At 42.5% G+C, this 22,473-nt stretch overlaps 1 protein-coding gene across 13 annotated transcripts in view; it reads right to left on the minus strand.

Annotated features, from left to right (window-relative positions):
* Positions 1-21,336, minus strand: part of LOC18433959 (DNA topoisomerase, type IA, core) — a 41,136-nt gene extending 19,800 nt beyond the window's left edge. For 3 of the 13 annotated variants that reach the window (XR_016042132.1, XR_016042131.1, XM_006844035.4), the window contains exons 1-9: positions 21,243-21,336; positions 20,717-20,825; positions 18,781-20,036; positions 17,611-18,253; positions 16,625-16,711; positions 11,234-11,280; positions 2,384-2,493; positions 2,126-2,226; positions 1,222-1,314 (exon numbers count right to left, since the gene is read on the minus strand). Coding sequence is in view for 5 of the 13 variants with exons in the window: in XM_006844035.4 (XP_006844098.2) it covers positions 1,222-1,314; positions 2,126-2,226; positions 2,384-2,493; positions 11,234-11,280; positions 16,625-16,711; positions 17,611-18,253; positions 18,781-20,036; positions 20,717-20,794 (2,415 nt within the window). In the remaining 8 variants the exon portion in view is untranslated. Of the gene's footprint in view, positions 1-1,221; positions 1,315-2,125; positions 2,227-2,383; positions 2,494-11,233; positions 11,281-12,017; positions 12,232-16,620; positions 16,787-17,610; positions 18,254-18,780; positions 20,037-20,716; positions 20,826-21,058 lie in introns of those variants that run through there. The other 10 variants (XR_016042134.1, XR_016042133.1, XR_016042136.1 and 7 more) reach the window with 9 other exon arrangements.
* Between the last annotated feature and the right edge of the window lie 1,137 nt (positions 21,337-22,473).

The raw sequence follows: 22,473 nt of genomic DNA on the forward strand, positions 1-22,473 counted from the left end.
AAGAGCCAGACGCGGTGCCATGCTCTTAGTGCTACAATACGCACTTTTGTTATACTTATTATTGGATGATCAGGCCTGTACGTAACTTTCATAATGTGAATGAGGCCTGGGCATGACAGATCCAAGCCTTTTGGGGCCTGGACAGCATCTGGATCATGGCCCGTGGGTCATGGGATGGGCCTGGGTCGACCTCCCCCTGGCAGACCCTCCCACTTGCAACCTTCCTTTAGAAATGTCAGGAAATTTATTGGTAGTAGAACATGTACAACCACCACTTCCCAAGAAATATTCAATATTGCATGGAAAGCAAAGGGAGAAGAAATATAAAATATTCCCCTGTAGAAAACATTTCACTTTGAGAATCTGAAAAATATAACCATTTTATCTTATCATCAAATTTTTAGCTTGACATCACTGACATGCTTGCAACCCATGTCAATGTCCAGTCTGCACTGCCAGATAAGTGTATGTGCAAGTGATTTTGGTGTGGGAGCAGGAGGCCATAGATTAAGAATCACCAAGAAAGCATTGGCATCTAGAGCAGCATTTCTACCTCAATATAAGGCTCGAGAAACTAACAAGTGGTCTGTAATGTATAATGCACATTTAATACTTTATGATACCCACAACCCACAAAGGCACAATTGTGGATGTCCACAATCAGTGTTGCATATAATAGGGTTACATGTGGTAAAGATAGTATTCATCCAAACACGTTAAAAAAATGTTTGGAGGGCATAGAATACGCACAAATTGGGCCAACCAGATTAAGGACTTAGAATTTAACATGTATTCAAGGTCTCCCATGGATCTAGTCAAACAACTAGTACATATTCTATGCCATAAGACATACATCTACTAAGGAAATACCAATCAAAAGATTAATAAAGAATATGTGCTCAAGAAGTAAAAATATATGGAAAACATATGAATACATACTGCTAAAAGACATAAAGGTAATATTGGTCAAAAATTAAATCGGAATATGTGACTCAAGTAGAACAAATATACAAGCATGCACATATAGATGCACACACACAAAGTTTTATTAGAAAACAAAATGGCAAACAGTAGCATTCAGAAAGTATCACATAATTAGGAAGTCTCAAGCATCACATGTCTAGGAAGTCCCATTGCATACTAATAGGGAAATATGAGCAAATCAAGACCTTCCAAAATAAAACGACATGACAATTAGCTGGTTGGAAATAAAGTTAGCACCTTATAAACAACTTTATGTCCAAGCAAAGCAACTTTAGAACTGCTGGATCGAAGTACAGTGTCTCCTCCCATACTTTTGAGATCAACTTGTACCTGAAATCAAGCATTGCGAAATTTCAATAACCAATGTAAAGATAAAGGAAGCATGATTATTATGACACTTGTAGTACATAAACACACAATAAGACCCCCCAAGTCCAAACATAGATTATCATCATCTAAGGCTTATCCAAATTATTTGGGGTCAGCTTCATGATAAGATGTGGCAAAGTTTTACTTTGGCCGCTTACCTAACGCAACCCACCTCCTTTACCCCGGCTTGAGACATTCACCCTTATTAGACCACAAGTCCAAACATAGATACCACCCAAAAAAGTCCAAAAATAGATATTTACAGAGAAAATTAGTCAAAGAATAAAGAGACAAAACCCTACAACTAATGAAGTTATAATAAACAGTAATAAGAATCAACTAAGAATCATGAACTGTGTTGAGTTATCAACAAAGAACATCACAGGCTACCTGGATTTCACCCATGTACCTGACACATGCCTCCCAAAGCCCAGGCTTTCACACCATAACACAAAACTCTGATTAATTTGCAAAGCTTTCATAAATTTCAGAAAGGGACTCATTATGGCTAGAGAAAATCAAATATTTTCACAACATCAGATCATAGAATCCATGATTATACTATGATGCTTGCTGATTTCCTTGGCATCTATTTTCCTTTAGGATCAGCACTTGAAACTTTCAAATACATATCCAAAGTTTCGAAGAGAATATATGAATCTAAGGTCACTTTATAAGAACAATAAATACTGACCAGCACAAAATCCATCCAAAGTCCAAAATTTTAGAGTACCAAGGACAATATACAACTTGATATAAAGTAATTGCATACCCTATCAAAAATTGTTGGTTCCATTTGGCATGCCATTGTTTGGCACCAAATAAGAGTGTACAGCTTATGTGAATCCTCGTCAAGAACCCCTAGCAGCTTTGCTGTGAACAAAATAAAAGAGTGTTAACAGCTGTTACAGACAAAACCCTAATTACAAAGAGACCAGACAGAGGAATTAGCATCAATTTCAAGCTAAGCAGCCCAAGTAGCTAAATTCTGAAAACTATCTGTATGATGCACAAAAGTATAGTATCCTACATGGTAAACATAGAATGTCAGTGGGCCTGATAGCTTCATGGGCCTCTTGGGCATTCTTCACCTTCTTGTAGTTCTTTTGAGTGCTTTTTGATACAAAATCTTGTCCATACCTGTTTCACAAATTCAAGAGGTAGAAATTAGAGCCATGACATAAACAGCATGCAAAACATATATAAGCACACAGACACACACACAAACAAAGTGTTTGGGTTTGACCAATCGGAGAACACACACCCGAAAAGAGTGAAATTTAATTTTTTCTCCCAAGTCATCCATAGATATAAAACAACACAGAAAGATGAATTTCTCTTTTCTCTTCTCTCTCTTTTTTTTCCGAAAAAAAGAAAGATGAATTTCTCTTTTCTCTTAAGTTTACTTCATTCATGGTATCCATTACAGTGTGTAGTGTCTTCAGACCACAAGATGAATTTCCCTTTTCCCATTCATTCTGCCCCTTCTCTTTCTCTGCCTCCCACTTTGTTCAATACGTCACAATTTGTCTACTCTTAGCCTATAAGTAGTTAATTGTCAAGAAAAATGTCTTGCAACTGTCCAAAAAAAAAAGGAAAATGTCTTGCAACTGGACTCTATAACCAAACATGGCTCCATCCCGTCCTTCCTCCTCTTACCTCCCCAGGAGCTGGGATGAGGTGTATGCTCTCTAACCCAGACCTTCTCCCCCATCCTCTCACTCTGCGGTTCCTCCCTCCATTCCTTCATTGAGCCCCATATTCAAGGTACCTTTTTCTAAGGTGGTGGTTGCTGGTGAGAAACCTACGCCACCTTCCTCTCCCCCTTTTCCTTCTAACCCTAAGCCCAGGAAACGTCTTCACGCTCCTTCCTTCACCCCAATGTTTGTTGAGGTTCCATCGAAACTGATCCTTTCTTCCAAGCAAAGGCTCCACTCTTCTCTGGTGGGAACCTTCTGCCCTATGCGGCAAGACATCAGGGGGATCGAAAATGTGGTGCAAACCCACTGGGGGTTACCCGATCTGACTTGCAGGCTTCTCTCCAAAGGTTGGATCCTTTTCTCCTTCCCCTTTCCTCCGCTTCATCTCTAGCCCTCCAAAACCCTTCCTCTTGCTCCTTCAAAGGTGCTCGTTGTGCTCTGAGGCCTTGGTCTCCCCTTGAGGGGTCTTTCAGGCAACAGCGAGTTTGGTTAACCTTCCGCCACATTCCTCTCCACGCGTGGTCCCCCTTTGTTTTTCGACGCCTGGCCGCTGTGTGTGGATCCCTTATCCAAATCCATTGGATCTCTCTCGAAACGCTCCCCCTGGGGTCGATGAGGGTCCTCATTGAGCTTTTGTATCCTCTCCTTATTCTTAAGGTCCTGTGGCTTTGAGCGGAGAACCTCTTCTTTCCCATCTCTCTCTTGGTCCTTCGCCTCTCCACCTTCCCCTGCTTTTCTCCACAACTCCTCCCCTGCAAAGGTTTCACCTGCCTTACAGGACTCGTGGTCTTTATTGGCCAAGAAATGTCGACAATAAAAGAGGCGGAGCTGCCCCCCGGACAAGGCATCTCGACGAAAGCTCAGCCGTAATCCCCCTCCTCCCGACCGATCTTCTCCTGACCCGAGGGGTTAGGGATCGATCGATCAAGCCTTGTTCCCAGTTTTGGGCCCAGACGGTTCGCAGGTGAAGACCCGACGGCCTTTGACTCACCGTGCGGGTAAAGAACTTTGGGTTCCACCGGGCTTCTCAACCGACCCAAGGCCTTCATTTTCAAATTTCGCCACCTCCTCTTCACCCCACGCTAGGTGTCCCTCTTTGATCACCCCTTTGGATGCGTGCCCCCCACCGCTCCGACGTTGGCCGCGTGCCCTTCCCACGAAGCGCGTCAACTCCCTGCACCCCAGCCTTTGGACACGTGTCCCCCCCGGCTGTTTGCAGCTGCCTTGGAGGCCCCCCCCACCTTCTACCCTCCGCCACACGTCGCCCATCCCTTCACCTGCCTCCCACCTGCCAAACGCGTGCCCAACCCAGTCTTCCTCCTTAGCTGCTTCTTCATTGTTCCTTCTTGGCCACATGTCGCTCATCGTGGCCCCCCCACCTACCTCCTCCCTTGCTGCTGTGCAACAGGTCCCGCCCCTTTTTGACCCCTCAGGTTCCGAGCCAATTGGTGGCGGCTCCCCCAGCAACGCGTCACCCCCCTGCCCCCTCCTCTCACCTCGCGTCGTTGGCATCCCTCCTTCCCCTGTACCCCCGCTGCTTCAACCGTCCTCATTGTTCTCTTCCCTCCTCGAGTGACTACACGTGACAAGCCCTTTTCCCCCCGTCCATCCTTTCTTTCTTTCCCTCCCCTCCTTTCTCCAACCCTTGCAGGACCACCCGCTTCTTTGTCCACCTGCTATCCCCCTTTACTCCCTTCAGGCCCCTCGGTCGAGCCTTCCCCTACCGCCCCTCTTCTTCCTGTTGAACCTTTGTCCTTTCTCCCCCACGGTGTCTTCCCGTCTTGGGATACGTGACTATCATCTCAGGGGTCTGTCCTTACCAGTCTCGGACCACCTTTTCTGTCCCCCTCTTCCCTTTTCCCGCACCCTGTTACTTGCCCCATTTTGGTGGCTTACCCTCTTGTTTCTCCCTACTGTTCCCTCTCTGCTCTTCCCTCCCTCTCTTGCCGTCGTTCCGGCCCCTCCCCTTCTTCCCACTCAGCTCTCTCGAAACCTTCTCCTCTGCATCCCCCTTCGCTTCCATGGACCCCTCCGTCCCCTTGTGTATCATGATTTTGTTGAAGTCTACCCTGAGATCTTTCCCCCTCAAGGTACCCGCCCAGTTGTAGTTAAAACTCCAAGGGTTCACCCGTGTCACCACTGCTTGGACCCTTTCTGCATATCTCACCATGTCACTACGATCTACCACCATCTGGAGTTCCTTCGTCCAAAGGCCCTGCTTTCTTCCCCTCCCCCCCCCCTTTCTCATCTTTTCCCCTCCCTCTTGCACCTTCACCTTTCCCTCCCTCTTCCCCCTGTCAAAGACAAGAGCTCGCCTTACAAGTTTCGTCCCCCTCCATCCAGATGGCTCTAAAACAAAGTCCCCCTCCTCTCGGGTTCACTCCCTTCCCACTGAGCACGCTTCACCCCCTTCCCTCTCGATCTCTATCCCGTGCTTTCCCCCTCTTTGCCCCAGATGCTCGATCCAGAGACGACTCAACTCACGATGCCCATCTCGTCCTGTGTGGCTGACGGGGTGGTCGACAGGGATGGCCGTGACATTGCAGCTGCGGACTTCTCCAAGCCCCTCTCTCCCCTCGGTGACTCTGGCAGGCGAGGGGGTCGACGGGGAGGACCAAGAAGACCAGAGAATGATCGACATGTACAAGGTTATGGGGTTACAACCACAGGCCCATGGGAGTTCAGTGAGCTCCTTGGCCCTCGCCAATCCTCGTCTTTTGTCAGAGGTGGATTTCAAAGGGAAGAGAGAAATCCTCAATCTTTTCTCCTCCCTCGCGCCTACAATCCCCTACCCCTCTTTGATAGGGCCACCCCTTCAAGTTTGCCCTTTGAGGCGATCCCCCAAGATTGCCTCCCTCCCTTCCCAATCTTCTTCCTCATGAAGCTAGTTTCCTGGAACATCAGAGGCCTAGGTCAGCCTAAGAAAAAGTCGGCCCTCAAAGACCTCTCTTCCAAATATTGTCCTTCTGTCCTAGCCATTTTGGAAACAAAGAACCTTGACCCCACTCTACTCCAAGTGCGCCAGGTATGGGGTAGACGTCCTTGCCAATGGGTAGCCCTACCCGCGAATGGAGCAACAGGAGGCATCTGGGTCCTCTAGGACCCTATGGAATATGTGCTTTCCTCCTCTTTTACAGGGGAGTTTTCGGTTACCATGATGCTCAACATAGCAACGAATGGCTTACCTTGGAAGTTTACAGCGGTCTACGGGCCTTGCACGTCATCATCTAGACTGTGTCTTTGGTCCGTACTCGACCAAGTAGCTGCTCTACCTAACCCTATCTGGTGTCTGGCCAGTGATTTTAACATTAACCGATGGTCCCATGAACGCAATGCCAATACCCACATTTCCCAAGGTATGATCCAATTTTTCATATTTCATTTCCCAGAATTGTCTCCTCGACATTCCCCTCCTTGAGCAATGTTTCACATGGTCGAGTCTTTCATCCCTTCCATCTCTTTCTAAACTGGACAGATTCCTTTTCTCAGTCGAGTGGGAGGAAACTTTCCCAAGTTCTCATGCGGTTGCCCTACCCAAACCTGTGTCCCACCACTGCCCAATCCTCTTGTCCACCGTTTCTTCCGTCAGAGGCCTGAAATCCTTTAGATTCGAACTGGTGTGGCTGGAAGAGAAGTCCATTTTCAGCCTCCTCCCTCTTTAGTGGTCCTCTTTCTCAAACCAGGTTTAGGGGAGGGTAGGTTATAGGCTTCAATCAAAGCCAAACTCAAGTCTTGGAGGTTATCTGTATCCACAAACTTCTCTCAAACCAAAGCAGCCACCCTAGTGACCCTCCAACAGCTGGACAACATCGAAGAATCTCGGCCCCTATCTCCCTCTGAAACAAAACTGAGAATTTCGTCCAAATTAGACTATTTGTCCATACTGAAAAAAGAAGAGATCTATTGGTTTCAGAGGTCAAGGGTCAACTGGCTGAAAACTGTGGATCTCAACACCCGTTTCTTCCATAGGATAGCCAACTGCAGTAGAAGAGACAATACCATCTCTATAATTAAGACTAGTAACGGCTACCTTGATCAGCCAGTGGAGATCGAAACATCTGTCATCGATTTCTTCCGCACTCTTTATATTGCTCCCTCTGGCCCTAGACCGACTATGTCTAACCTCGACTTCCTCACTCTGTCTGCGGACCAGGCAGCTTGGCTTCAACGACCTTTCCTCGAAGAGGAGATTGTTACAGCCATTGACGAGCTTGCTCAGGACAAAGCCCCTGGCCCGGATGGATTCCCAGTTGCCCCCTTTAAGGTCTTCTGGGACAGCGTTCGGCCCGACTTCCTTTCCTTTTTCTTTGAATTTTATCATAGGGGAATCCTCAACAAAGCCATAAACTCGACCTTCATCACCCTTATCCCTTAAATCGAGGGGTTTGAGGATCTCAAGGATTTCCGCCCTATAAGCTTACTCAACTCAACCTATAAGATCCTTGCAAAGGTTTTGGCCTCAAAGCTTCAAGAAGTCCTCGCCAAGGTTATCTCCCCCTCACCATCCGCCTTCATTAAAGATCGTCAGATCTTGGATGGGGCATTGATGGCCCACGAATGTCTCCATTCCAGACATCTCTCCAAAAAACCAGGCCTCATTTTCAAAATTGATTGGCCTATGACCATGTCAATTGGTCTGTCTTGTTTGAGACCATGGCTCGTATGGGTTTCCCGGAGCGGTGGTGCAAGTGGATAAAAGGGTGCATTTCTAACCTTACTTTTTGGTCATCATAAATGGTAACCCCAAGGGGTATTTCCTTTCTTCTAGAGGGTTGCGCCAGGGGGACCCTCTTTCCCCCTTCCTTTTTGCGATTTCGGCAGAGGTCTTCAATCGCTCCTTGGGTCGCCTATACCAAGCGGGCCTACTTTCTAGTTTTAGTTCTTCTAAAACTGGTCCAACGATGTCGCACCTCCAATACGCAGATGAAACCCTTGTGTTCCTTGACGCATCTTCTTCGGAAGTGGAAAACCTTAGACTCATTCTCAAATGTTTCCATTCAGCCACGGGCTTCAAGGTAAACATGGCTAAATCTAAGATGATGGGGGTTGCAATCACCCCTAATCTCGTTAGAAACCTCATTCCTTGGTGGGATTGTAAAGTTGAGAAGCTCCCGACCTCTTACCTAGGCCTTCCTCTTGGTCTGCCGACCTCTACCTAGACCTTCCTCTTGGTCTCGGTAAACCTAGGAAAAATCTCTGGTCTCATGTCATCAATAAGGTGGACAGGCAGCTGGCTGGTTGAAAAGGGAGATTTCTTTCTCAAAGAGGTTGGACCACACTCATCAAGGCCACTTTATCAAATGCACGGGTCTATATGATGTCCCTTTTCCACACGCCGGTTTCGGTGGCTGACCACCTTGAACAACTGATGAGAAATTTCCTTTGGTCAGGCCAAGCTGAGAAATCTAAGTTTCACCTCATCTCTTGGGACAAAGTTCTCCTCCCCAAAAACCAAGGAGGACTGGGTATTATAAACCTAAGGAAACACAATCTGGCCCTCTTGGGAAAGTGGTGGTGGCGGCTAGGCACTTTTCCGGACTCCCAATGGGCACAAGTACTTTCCCACAAATACAATATCCCAGGCCACCGCTGGATCCCTGAGACAAGTGTTCGACACCATGCCTCGGGGGTGTGGAGATCTATTTCCTCCACCCTAATCCCTTTCAGAAAGCACATCAGATTCTGCCCAAGAACTAGCTCAAAGGTCCTCTTCTGGTATGACCTTTGGATCGGCCACTTTCCCCTCAAAGAAGCTTTCCCTTCACTTTTCCTCCTCGCCCTTAATAGGGAGGCTACAGTTGAGGATGACTTTAGAATGGAAGGCGAGAGAAGGAGTTGGCATACCTCCTTTAGAAGGTCCCTTCATGAGGAAGAAGTCCCTACTTTCTTGTCTCTTTCGGTTTTACTCCACAACACCTTCATCCCACACCATGGCAGTGACAGAATTGTCTAGTCCCTGACCCCCTCGGGGACTTTTTCAATCCTCTCCTTCTACACCGCTCTCATACTGCCCCCCACCTTCCCTCATAATCCTATATCCACCCTCTCCCAGGTCTGGAAATCCATCGCACCTCCCAAAGTCAAATCTTCAATTGGATTGCGGGCTCCGCCAAAGCACTCACTGTGGACCATCTCCAGGGAAAAGGTCTTTCTATCCCCAATAGGTGCACCATGTGCCTGTGCCAAGAGGAGTCCAACAATCACCTTTTCCTCAATTGCAAGGTGGCTATTGAACTGTGGGGCTTAGTCCTCCAACAGTTCGGGCTTTTGTGGGTCACACCTCCATCGGTTAAGGCTATTTTAGCCCTCAACGTTGCTGCACATTGGCCTAAGGCAGGCAAGACTCTCTGGAATGCAGCAGTGCTTGCAACCATCTGGACAAGGACCGAGAGAAATGGTCGCATTTTCCAAGGGGTATATCTACCCGTCGATGCCCTCTTCTCCAAGGTTACCTCCTTAGTAACCTTTTGGGCTTCCCAAAACAGGGTATTCAGTGGCATTCCACATGTCTCTTTCTTGTCCAGCTGGGATATCATCCTCTACCACAACCCAAAGAAAGACAAAGTCAGATCTCATTGGCAACCACCTCCCCCAGGAGCAATCAAATTGAATTTTGACGATTGCTCGTTAGGCAACCCGGGCCACGCCGGTGCTGGTGGAGTCTTCAGGGATGACAATCAAAATATCATTTTTACTTTCTCGGAGTATCTTGGAGTCCATGACGCGCAGTATGCTGAATCGTTGGCTCTCCTTAGAGGCCTTCAGAACTTTGAACGATCTTGGGGTCCTAACCTTTTTGTAGAGGGAGACACCAGAAACATCATATCCTGGGCCTCCTATTCTGCCCATCATCCTTGGTATCTTTCATCCATTTATGATGAAATTTATCACATTTGCAGGGAGATGCAGTCCTCATATCTCGAGGACATCGAACGGGCTCGCCGACATGCTGGCCAAAGATGGAGTTGTGGCACACGTTGAAGAGTAGGGCCTTTTCCAGGCCCTCGTTTTGGTTCCTCTCGGCTTTAGACCCGCAACCCCTGTTTTGTTTTTTTTTTTGGATTTGTATATGAACAGTTCACAGTGTAAGGGGAGCTTATAACCCATTTTGGTTCTTTGCATACGGTCTCTTGAAGTGGTAAGGGGAGTTTATAACCCATTTTGGATTTTGTATATGGTATTCTGACCCATTCTTTTTTGCTGGGGACCCTAGGGCTCCTTGGACAACTGCTTGTATGTCTCTCCTTCATTTCAATATAAATTTTAACAGTTCTAAAAAAAAATTGTCAAGAAAAAGAATACATGGATATGAAATCACTAAGATCCTCCGTGATCAAAATTTGTTAATCATCACATTGCTTGCACTCTTTGAGTACAATTTGATGTATACTTTGTCCTCACATATATCGAGTAGTTTATCAGGAGTAAAATCAATGGATCTGGAATCACTAAGATCCTCGAGAATCACAGTTCGAGAATAAGAACAATAAAAGAAATAATAAAGCTACAGTTCAAAAATTATCAATCCCACGAAATTCGCAAGGCACAAAGTAAATTCCTTCTTTTTTCATGGGAGAGGTGAGGAGGGGAATGGAGTTCCTCCTTTACTAGGGAAAGAAGACATTTTAGAAACTTTGTCATTCTAAACAAAATTAGAATTTAAAAGTTTAGATTGGGTGTGGAAGAGCAGCCTCCCATTGTGTAGATGTAGATGCAGCCTCCCATTGTGCTCTATAGAAACAGAAGGGGGGGTTGAGAGGCTCTTTCCAAATTAATTGTAAGCAGGGGGGAGGCCAATGACTGGCATTTTGAACATGCACTCTAGAGCAAATGGGAATGGCAAGTATACCCAGGTGAATGCCATGGAATCCTTGGGTAAATCACACCATACGACAGCCTCACAGAGTCAAAAATATGGATAAATTGTACAATCCATGTTGTCAAACATTCAGTTCAGTCAATAAGGATTCTCATAAGAATGTTGTACATAATGATAGATCTTTGACTAATAACACCGCCAAGTCCAGCAAAAATATGAAGTACAACTCAAGGCAAAACCAGACTGTAGATATGCACGAAAAGCATGTAGAAAGGAAAGCAAGTTCCTTACTTATCTGTACCTCCCTACAAACATAGAAGAACCCTTCTACAATAAGCATATGTTAAAATAATTCATTTACCTCTCTACTACCAATGAACGTATATGCTGGACAGCTTCAGCCGAAACCTACCAGAAAGAAGAACAAGAAAAACATAGCCAAGAAAGGCATAAGGACCAGCATCACTCCATCCAAAAATGATATGGAAGAAAGAAGTATTAAAAGTGGATACACTAAATGCTCTCATGCATGTCTTCATTTTTTTTGTTAACATAAACCACTAATTTAGAAAAATCATCTGTAAAAGCAGAAAAGATTCAGTATTACCATAAGAAACAAGACCAACAAAGTTGTTCTTACCATTTAAAGACATAAAACATGTAAATATGAAATCAATAAACCATCAAGCGTTTCAAATCAATGCAATTTACAACTTCTTTGACATTCATGGAGTCTCTTTAAGAGCTTCATAGGGTATGAGCATATCTTTTCCATGTAAGCAGCTCTCATAGAAATCATACCACAATTGAAGGTACTTTGGAAACGAAAACACATTGAACTCACAGCTGCCAACGTCATCATTTTAAGCATTTTTAAATCCACAGAATATGTGCATGAATATCAGTCATCGTAAAAAAACAGAATAACCCACTGTTAAGATTAAGGTAGCGCAACAAGATAAGCCTCTATAGCACCAACAGAAACTATCAAGGCAGCTGACTTACCGAAGAACATAAAGAAAATGAAAACAATAGGCCAGAAATGCTAAAGACTATATGAACATTTTCATCTCAGAGTTGCAGCAAACGTGTTGTGGGGCCCAGCATATATTAAAAAACAGTCAGTGGTATTTATAAATTCTCACCTAATGAAGCAATCGTGGGTCAAGATAGATGGTCCAGCCTCCCAAAACCCCTAACACCAGGGTGTGACCTCATCACAACTAGATGGTTCTTCTGCAGAAAAAGAGATAATAGGATTACAGCAAGTATGTCTGTTCGTATACAGGAAAATGTTGATAGACCTCCCCCATCAGGGAGCTCCTTCACTTGGTCCAAACATGCACAAAGCCCCACCATGCCCAAGCTGGATAGATTTCTGATTTTCCCTGATCGGATCCCAGGAGTTCAACATATCCATCCCAACCTGCTTCATAACACCCCCATCCTGCTCTATATTGACCCTACTTAGAGCAGCAAAACACCCATCAGATTTGAGAGGATGTGTTTCGACAATGTAATGGTCTGCCTTTGATATATATGGTTGGAAGGTGTACTGATCATTGAAAGAGTTGCAGCTGCTAAGGGCAAAATTCAGAAAGTGGAGCGAAGAATATTCCGGTCACCTCAGGAAGCATTCTTTGTGAGATTTCCCAGCTGGATCTCAAAGAGGAGTAGAAAGACCACTCAGAGGCAGAGATGTTTAGGCAGAGGCAAATAAGAGTTCCAAAGGATCCCCAAACAAGAAGAGATCTTCAGGCATCAGAGGTCAGGAGTCAATGGCCACAAGAAGGTGAACAGAACATTTCACAAAATTGCTTGAGGCACAAGAAGTGTAACACAGTTGTACAGCTGAGAAAGGGTGATCAGATTCATGATGATCCTCAACAAGTGCAGTCGATCATTTGAACTACTTCAAGAAGCTTTTATCAAAGGAGGAGAGAAACAAGCCGAGGATCAAAAGCTTAAACTTCAAATCCTTCCAAGAACTGCAGGGACAAGATGGAACGCCCATTTTCAGAGGATGAAATTCACAAGGCCATCTATGACCTTGGCCAGGGTAAAGGTCCTGCCCTGATGGCTTCCCAATTTGTTGTTTAAAAAACAGGATCAAATTCAAAAGGCCATCTATGGCCTTGACCAGGGCAGAGGCCTTGCCCTGATGGCTTCCCAAATTTATTGTTTAAACAATTATGGAACATACTCAAAACCGTCTTGGTGATGTTTGCTAAATTCCACACTAGGGAAATAATTCAATGGGGTCTGAAGCGACTTTCATGGCCTTAGTCACCAAGTTCAAGGAAGCCTATGAACTGAAATATTTTAGATTCATAAGCCTTCTAAATAGCACCTAGCGAAGATATTAGCTTCAAGGCTGAGAGAGGCTTTTCACCTCTTGATTTCTCCTACTAAAGTAGCATTTGTCAAGAACAAGCAAAGATTGGATGGGGCTATGATAGCTCACAAATATATTCATGCACGAAATCACACCAAGAATCTGGGGCTCACAATCAAGCTTGAATGGGAAAAAGCATGTGATCGTGTCAAGTGTGGTTGTTCTAGATCAAATACTGCCGCTCAATGGAGGTCATGGATGGCAGCTTATGTCGGTTCCCCCTACTCGATTCTTATTAATGGCTGCCCCAAAGGTTTCTTCCCATACACGAGAGGTCTGCGCCACAAAGATCCCCCACACCCCCTTCCTCTTTGCTATAATGGCAGAAGTGTTTAACCAATCCCTTCCAAACCTATACGGTTTAAATCTCCTCAAAGTTTTCAATTCGTCAGGTAGAGGCCCAGTTATCTCTCATTACAGCATGCTGGTGACACCCATGTATTTCGCGGTGCGGAGTAGATAACTTGCTATTTCCAAGGTTATTTGAGCTGGCACGGGGTATGCAAATGAAAATTGATATCTGTAAGCATAAATGAGATGAGCTAGAATTGGTGAAAAGATTAGGGTGTGACATTGGAGCACTGCCAAACAAGTATCTTGGTTTACCTCCATGTTTAAGTAAACCCTGTAGGGCACAGTTGGATGGATCAGAGAAAGTTTTCAAAGAAGATTAACAGGTTGGAAATCAAGATTTTAATCCTTGGGGGAACGAATAACACTTATTAAGGCAACATTAATCTCTTAGTCTTCCATTGGTCAGTGTTCAAGATGCCAGAAGCCACCGTAAATAGCCTTGAGAATCTCATGAAAAAATTCCTATTGTCAGGTGCACAGGGAACTTATAGGATTAGAACCAGGTACGTAAACCCATTAAGAGTTTTGGGCTATACGCAAATTTAAGGACTGCAATACAGCCTTGCTATGTTAATGGTGGTGGCAGCTTGCTATCCCCAGGGACCACTTTTGGCAGCAAGTAATTCTAGGTAGATATGGTCTCGATGAATCAGGATGGTGATATAGGGCATCAGGGGCTTGGAGAGGCATAGCCTTTGCACATAGTGACTTTGCTTCAAGGATAAGACTTATATCAAAACAGGGGATAAAGTCAAAGTGCAGAAAGACATTTGGATGGGCGACTCCACCTTGGAAGCTCAGTTCCTAACTCTCTTTGCCATCACAACCGACCCTAATGCTCATATTCACAAAACTTACGAGCTACTTTTGTGTGGGCCCCCACTTGAAGGAAAAATCTGGGAAACCAGAAAATACAAGGGTTCACAGCTCTAACCAATTCCCTCAGCGAATGGAATATCCCTCAGAGGGGTATCAATAAATGTGTTTGGTCCCCGGCCCCGTATGGAGTACTCTGTTTCTTTGATGTACAGGCAGCTTAACGCCCCAAAACCACTCACTGTGGTGGCATTTGAGGCCTGGCACACCAAAATGTCGTGCAAAATCCAGGCTTTGAACTGGTTGGTATCGCTAGAAAAAACACTCCCAGTAGATCGAATACAAAGAAGAGAATGCCCATTCTAAATCACTTTATGATGCATAGTGAAGAGCAGTGTTTCAAAAAGCGCTGGGCGGCACCTAGGCAGTCGGGGGGTCCAAGCCGCCCAAACGCCTAGGCAGTCGCCCAGAACCTGAGTTTTTTTTTTTTTTTTGGGTTTTCTCTCTCTAAAATAGCCTCTAATGGGTTTTAGGTTTCAAATTAACCTAAAACCCATAATTTTTCCCTTTTAGTATTAAAAAAAGGCCAAAAAATACCCTCAAGGAGCCGCATTTCCCCCCCTGAGTGGGGCACAAGCCCTAGGCAGATTCAGGCGAGTACCCAGGGATATCCGCCTAGGCGCTGGGTGGTCCGATTTTTGAAACAGTGGAGAAGAGGAAGAATCCAGCAATGGACCTAGGCGTGGCTTGAGACTATTTAGAATTCCCATCCCAAACTGTAGGTGCCTCTTTCTAAGCACCTTCCACTAGACCAGGGTGTAGCCAAAGACCATTCAAGAATCTTCATAGAACTATTACTCCTTTCCAGCAGCTGGACGTATACTTTGGAGAGCAACAGCAGTTTTATGGGCTAGAATTTGAAAGGAGTTTGTGAGATGGTCAAAGTCAGAACACTTATGAAGTTGAGGGGGACATACTACACTGGATCCATGGGCAGCATGAAGTCACGTAGGTGGATTCGTAGTCCTGCTCCAAATTCAAATTTTGATGGCTGCCATTCGGGTGGCAGGCAGCAGGCATAGGACACTCATTCAGGGAACACAATTCCTCGAAACTGTTATCATACTTGGGCCACAGACTCAAAAATGGCCGAGGCAAGATCGCTTCTACAAGGTTTGCCATTATTCAACCACAACTAGGGTTTTACCCTTGTAGTAAGGGGATTAGGCTAATGTCATCTGGTGGGCATCCAAAAAGTCCCCCCTTCCATGGTATTTAGAACAAGTTTTGGAGTCAGTATTTTGGAGGCACGCCAGATCTCTGTCAAGCATGTCTGGAGAGAGTCCAATATGGAAGCCGGCACTCTTGCTAAGAATGGAGCAGCTCAAGCTGGGTTCAGGTCACTACATCCTAATTCAGTTATACATGCTCTTCACTGGATACAAGGGTATTTTTGTAGAAAGGAGACTGCTTGTCACCAGCACACTCTGTAACTCTTTAGCTCATTATAAATCATATACAGTCAATTAAATCAGAGAAAAGTTACAAAGATCAAAGAGATGGGAAAGATGGAATATCAAAAGCCTGTGAGGAATAAGGATAGTCTTCCTTGATGTCAATCGAGGTAACAGGACTCTCTCATGCGCTACATATACAGTGAAAATGATTAAAGCATCCATAGGTGATTTAAGAAAAGAAAAAATAAAATTACATATTCAGTACAAAGAATACGGAATATAAAATGCAAAATAAAAAAAATGTCACAAGGTAGTAATGCCTTTCTTAAAAAGGGTTATAACCTTATCACCACAGAACATTCATGCTGGTAATATCTATTAAGAAGGGAGAAACCAATAGAAATAGTAAATAAAGAGAGACTAACTGACAAAAGATATGCCCCTAACATGGCAAAAAGTACCAACACTATTTCAGTGGAAGTATCAAAAGAAAAAAAAAACTCCAGAAACAACCATGAGCATATCAATATAAACAAGAATACTGCAATACATATCAATACCAACTGCTGTTATACTCACTAATATAAAAAGTACTCAGAGAGATAATTCTAAAGAAGAAACCCATCACTAGTGTATTTTTAGGAAATTCTATTACCATATGTTCATTGAAGGAAGTTTCAGAATCTAGTAATTCACAAAAATATAGAAGATAAGCATAGTAAATACCTACATGTAGACCATCAGTTCGCATATATGTTATAAGTCCAGTTGCTTCCTTGTCTGATAACTTAACCCCCTCATACAGCTTCTGAGCAAGCTGCAGTAAAATACGAAGAAAATGTAAGCTCCACAACTGATCCACAGTTCAGGACTAAGGAATAAATCCATCCACCTGTGGAAACAAGGCTTGGGGTTATGCTTGATATGAGAGCTCCTTAGACTAACTTCACACAGAAAAACTAGGCTTTGCTTGATGATTGTAATGTCAATATCATACATGTAGAGACACATTTTTTCTGATATATACAAAGGAATTTCAGTTTTTCTGAACTTCGGGATAGTCTACTGCTTTTCTGGAAGCTTGTTTTCTAAAGGTAAAAGGCCTTCTCTCCAGACACTAGCAAGGATGTAAAATGCAAAAGTTAACTCCATCCCACCATCTGAATTTGACATACATACGAGCAAAAGAAACCATTGTTGCCATGACAATAGTTGGAGGTTAGAACCAATGAACTTGGCAGAGTGTAGAAACGACGGAGTATATCATTATAACATCAAAGGTTCCAATCCCACCGCTCAGCAGGAACACAAAAAAAACCAAAAAAACAAAAAAACAAAAAAGAAAGAAAGAAACTGAGCAACTGAATACTAAAGGGCAGACCTAATTTCAGCCGCCTTTTCAAATTGCTTTATGGTGAAGGGAGCAAGGCATCAGAAATGATAGTACACAGTACTCGCTAGATAAGGGAGCTACAAATGTCAAAAGTTCAAACGAACAAAGCTGAATTTTTGAGTGAGAAAAATCAGCAGAACAAAGCGGAGCAGATGAGACAAGCGAGGAAGTAAGTAAGCCAAGCACACAAGTTTAAGCCATGTGGTCAAGTGGCACAGGGTTCTATTCTTCACATATTAGATTCTTGGGAATCTGCTATTCAAGATACAAAAAAACAAAAAATAAAAAGACAAATCAGGGAAAGTGTCACATTTCTAACTGACCTTCATAGTATAAGAAGCACTGAATCTCAATTTATTGGAAGCATCCTGCTGAAGAGTTGATGTTATATATGGCACTGGAGGGCTTCTAGAATATTGGCTTCTTTTAACATCCACCACTTCAAAACTTGAGGATCTAATCTTTTCAGCAATTCTTTCAGCCTCCATTTGAGAATTAACTAGAAACTTATCGACCTTTGTAGAATCAACAAGGGTTGGCTGAGCAGAAAATGATGAGTTACCCAAGACCCCACTTCGAGATTCAGCTTGAATGGTCCAATACTCCCGAGCTTTAAAATCTTCAATTTCAGTTTCTCTGTCACATATGAGGGCAAGAGCTGCAGATTGAACACGCCCAGCTGACTGGCAACCAGGAAGTTTCCTCCATAAGAGTGGTGAAATGCTAAATCCAATCAAATAATCAAGAGAACGGCGTGCCAGATAAGCATTCACAAGATCCATGCTTATGTCTCTAGGATTCTGCAAGGCCCTCTTGATGGATGACTCAGTTATTTCGTGAAAGACAACTCTTGCGACTCTGAGGTTAGAATGTAATGCATCTTGCTGTTGCAACATTTCAGCAATATGCCACGCAATTGCCTCTCCTTCACGATCAGGATCCGATGCAAGGATGAGATTCCTCGCCCTGAGATTTCAGAAAAGCATAGTTATTAAAAAGAAATGGGTAAAGCATATCATATTCGAAAACTATAGAATGACATATTCCATTGAGGTCACATTATTATAAAATAAAAACGGACAGTGATGGAGAGTGGTTCTCAAAGGAGTACACATGACATCAGTGGTAGGTCCCACTGTTTCTCATCACCATCTGTCCTTACATTGAATGGTGTTGATCCAGAGGATTTATGGTTTAACATGGTTCTTTTTCTTTTTTTATATGGTTATCAATTACTAGAGCATGACCAATGCTGTGTCCCACCTCTTTCTCTGTCACCTTCCATACTCCGATTGGACAGTTATGACACAATGAAAGATTGTTTATCATAGTTTCTTTTTTTTTAGTGGTTGTGATTTCCTTTTTTCATTGGACTAGAATTTATTTCCCAAAAGCCAAATCCATAAAATATGTTAGTAGACACATGACAAAACCCAATAGAATCACTAAAAGACTCAAGCAACAAAGAGAAAAAAGTTATGAATGTAGCGTACCCATTTAGCGCTACCTTAATGCTCTTAATATGCGTCCATGCTGACGAGGGAACCTCCCACACCATACTAAAGTCATCTTCAGGTCGAACAGATCCAGATCTGCCAGCCAAGTCTCTTACGTGACCGTGGCTTGGCAAGACTTCAAACATATCCCCAAGGTAATTTTGTATGGTCTTTGCTTTTGTGACTGACTCCACCACAAGGACAGATTTATCAGTAGGAGGATAAAAGGACACAAAATTTCTCTTGTGATGCTTAGTGCCATCCTTAGAAGTTGACTTTTGTGTTCTCTCACATAAAGGATAATCAATTGAAGGGGTATCTTCTAACTGAGTGGCTGTTGAACTTAACTGTTCGTGTACGGAATTCTTTTGGCCTGAAATTTTACGAACAGGGACCTCTTTCTTCTGGTTTTTCTTGACAACTGGATTTTCTATCTTTTTCTTAGATGATTGAGCTTTTGAAGCTGTGGTTTCTGATGAAGCAGGGGCATCAAATACTGCATTTTTCTCAACTACAGCTTTTTTTCCTTGTGAAGTTTTCTTTATATTGCCCCCATCGATTACACTGGATTGGTTATTGACACTACCAAGTTGGAGATTGGACTTCTTCCTCCCCGATTGCCGTTTCTTGTTGGGCAATGCTTCTACACTAGAGACATCAGTTCCATTCTTGGAGACACTTTCAGTCACAGATTTTACACTCTTCTTGCCTGAAGAACTAAGAACTTTGCTTCCATTCATACTGTCTACATTGACCTGGACATCAGTTTCAGAGGCTTCCATGGGTTGGGTAATAGCTTTACTGGTCTTTGAAACTTTCTTCCTCGTTTTCGGGTTGGCAACCACACGTTCAGAAGTACCAGGACCACTATTCAACTGAGCCAGCTCCTGTGCTTCAGGTTTTGAGTTCAACCTGCTTAACCCACCTTCCCCTGAAAGTAAACTGATCCGAGCTTTCACCTCACCATCAAAGGCATTCAATGGGCTGGTTTTCTTTTGCTTCATGTTACTTTCAGAGTTTTGAAACTGGAGAATTGAGTTGGCAGCGCGACCCGAATGATGCCGATCGGTGATACTTCTGACAGGGTGAGGATCTTTCTCAATTTTAAGCTGCAAATTCTTGGATTGATCTGAGACACTGTTGCTTTTCTCCCCGGGTTTTCTAAATTTATAGCGGATATTTGCATGATTTCCACAAATTGATGAAAATGGTATGGAAAATACTGGATTATATTGCAATCCCCTGCAAGATGACTGCACATTGCAGCAAAAGAAGTGCAGTATTGTAAGCCTAATGAGCTCAAAATAATCAAATCAACCAAAGAATAGAGGTAAAATGGCGACCATTTCACACACAGGCAAATGAAACAGAACAGAGTTAAGAAACAATTGAACAAGTTATAAAACTTCATTCTTCCAATCACACAAACAGACACACTACATTCTAATGCTTGATGACTGGATTGGTGCTAATGAAAAACCAACAGTTGATGAAATGCAGATTAAACATGGGAAAAACAAGCTAAGGTCTAATCCATCACTATCTAATTTCATTCAATTGTTTTCTGATATATTACAAGACTGAAATAAACACAACATGAAGCCAAATCATGTATTCGTTCGAAATTTTTAACTTCACCACCAGTAAATTGATAAAATCTCATAGCACTCCACCATGTACACCAAAATAATATCAAAGTAAAATAACCAATAAAGACGATATATTTCATAGATAATGAAACCCCCAATATCCATATTTTAGGATTTTTTGAATATCTTAGGCTTTTCAACAAACATTTTAAAAAATGTACTCTACTCAACTTTACCAGTGGCAATTATCCACAATAATAAAAAATCTACGAACTACAGAGAAAATGACTCAGAGAGCACAATAAGTTCATCGAGAAGACAAAACTCTATATACTGAGACTCACTGTGAGGGCCATTCGACAAATATATGAAGATGTCAACAAGTATCTGGTCCCAAACATCCTCTGCAGGTGCAGTGCCATCGAACCCAAGCACGAGTTTACAACATTTCACCTAATAAAACATATAAATAAAGTTTATTCACATTTACAAATGGTTCTACAAAGAAAACAATTATTAATACTAAAAAAACAAAATGAAATAAATGGCAGTCGTTTACCGCTAATATATATTTAAAATTAGAGGAATAGCACGAATCAGAATAAGGAGAATAGGGATAACAGCATTAAAATGATACACAGAACAATGAAGAATTGGGGCTTTCAGAAGCATTGAGACCGTTTTACCTAAGTATTAGTCTTTTCGAGGGGTACTTGTTTCAGTTGAGAGAGGAAGAGTAGAAATTGACGGTACCGCAAAGAAAAATAAACTATAACAGAAATGGTAAGAAGAGGAACATGAAGGAGAGTCAGGGTCTTATTAGGGTTTTAGTACTACTGTACAAGTTGATGAGAGAGAGAGATGCGTTACCGGCTGAAGAGAGAGTGAGGCGCTAAAATCGCATTAGGTTTGTGGCCCGAATAGCTTAAATTAGTAACAGTACATGAATGCCCTTATAGTGAAGGAATTTTTTTTTTTTTTTTTAATGAAAAATTTACGTCCACGTCTCGGAATCTTTCCATTATTGTTATGAAGAATGGGTTTTGGCCGGTGTTCGCAAAATCGAATAGGAACGTGATACGGTGCTTGGAGCAGTTAGAATTGGAATCAGATTAATTGGTGTGGTTAACCAGAGTAACCGATCAAGTAGATTTTATCTTTTTTGAAAAGGTCAAAAACTTCTAAAAAATAAAATAAATTTTAAAAATATTACCAAAAAAAAAAGAAAAAATTACATACATATCCGTTATACTTTACGTTATTACAATTACACCAAATAGTTTCCGCTATTACACAACTGTTCGTTTTTTACCTTTTATAATGCTATTTTAAAAAAAAAACAACTTTACTTTTTTTCGGATGTTCAATATCTGAAAATGGGCTTCAAAAATAGCAATCAATTTACTATTTTCGGACGTTCAACATCTGAAAATTTCATATTTTCCGATATTGAATATCTGAAAATAGTGCGGACAGTGTATTTCACTTCGTCTTCTCTATTTTCTGCGTTTTTGTTCATTATTTCAGAGTGCTTTGTGTATTTTGTGTACCTATTTTATCTTCTATTGGCAAAGAATATTAGATAGTTCTTAGATATTGATTTTCAACAGTGCACGTTACAACATTTCTTAGATTTTGAAGCAATTTCTTATAGTGAAGGTATCTGAGTCGATTTTTTATATTTAGATTGCCACCTGATTTTTTGTTAGGGTTTATACTCAAGCATACTAGTTATTTCTTGTGATTTTGGTATAGATTGATTTAATTTGTGGCTCCATTGTGATTGAATTAGATACTTAAAATTTGGAGGTTTTGATAACTTGGAATTTTGTGGTCTCTGTAGAATTGTAAATTACTTAAATTTGGGGGTTTATACTCTTAGATAGTCTTAAGTACAAATTTGTGTTAGATTTAGTGATATTTTAGTTAATTGTTGATTTTTGTAGTTGATAGATTGAGTAGCTTAAAATATAAACTTTGTATGTGATTTATGATTCAAGTACATATTTACTTTGAATATTTTACAAAGTATTTAGTGAGTAAATTTACTTCGGGCATATAATTGTGAAGTGTATTTATCTATAATCTTTTTTGTTAACTC

This window comes from Amborella trichopoda, chromosome 10, assembly GCF_054954075.1.
Source record: "Amborella trichopoda isolate Santa Cruz 75 chromosome 10, AtrichopodaSantaCruz75HAP2 v2.0, whole genome shotgun sequence".
NCBI classification, from domain to species: domain Eukaryota; kingdom Viridiplantae; phylum Streptophyta; class Magnoliopsida; order Amborellales; family Amborellaceae; genus Amborella; species Amborella trichopoda.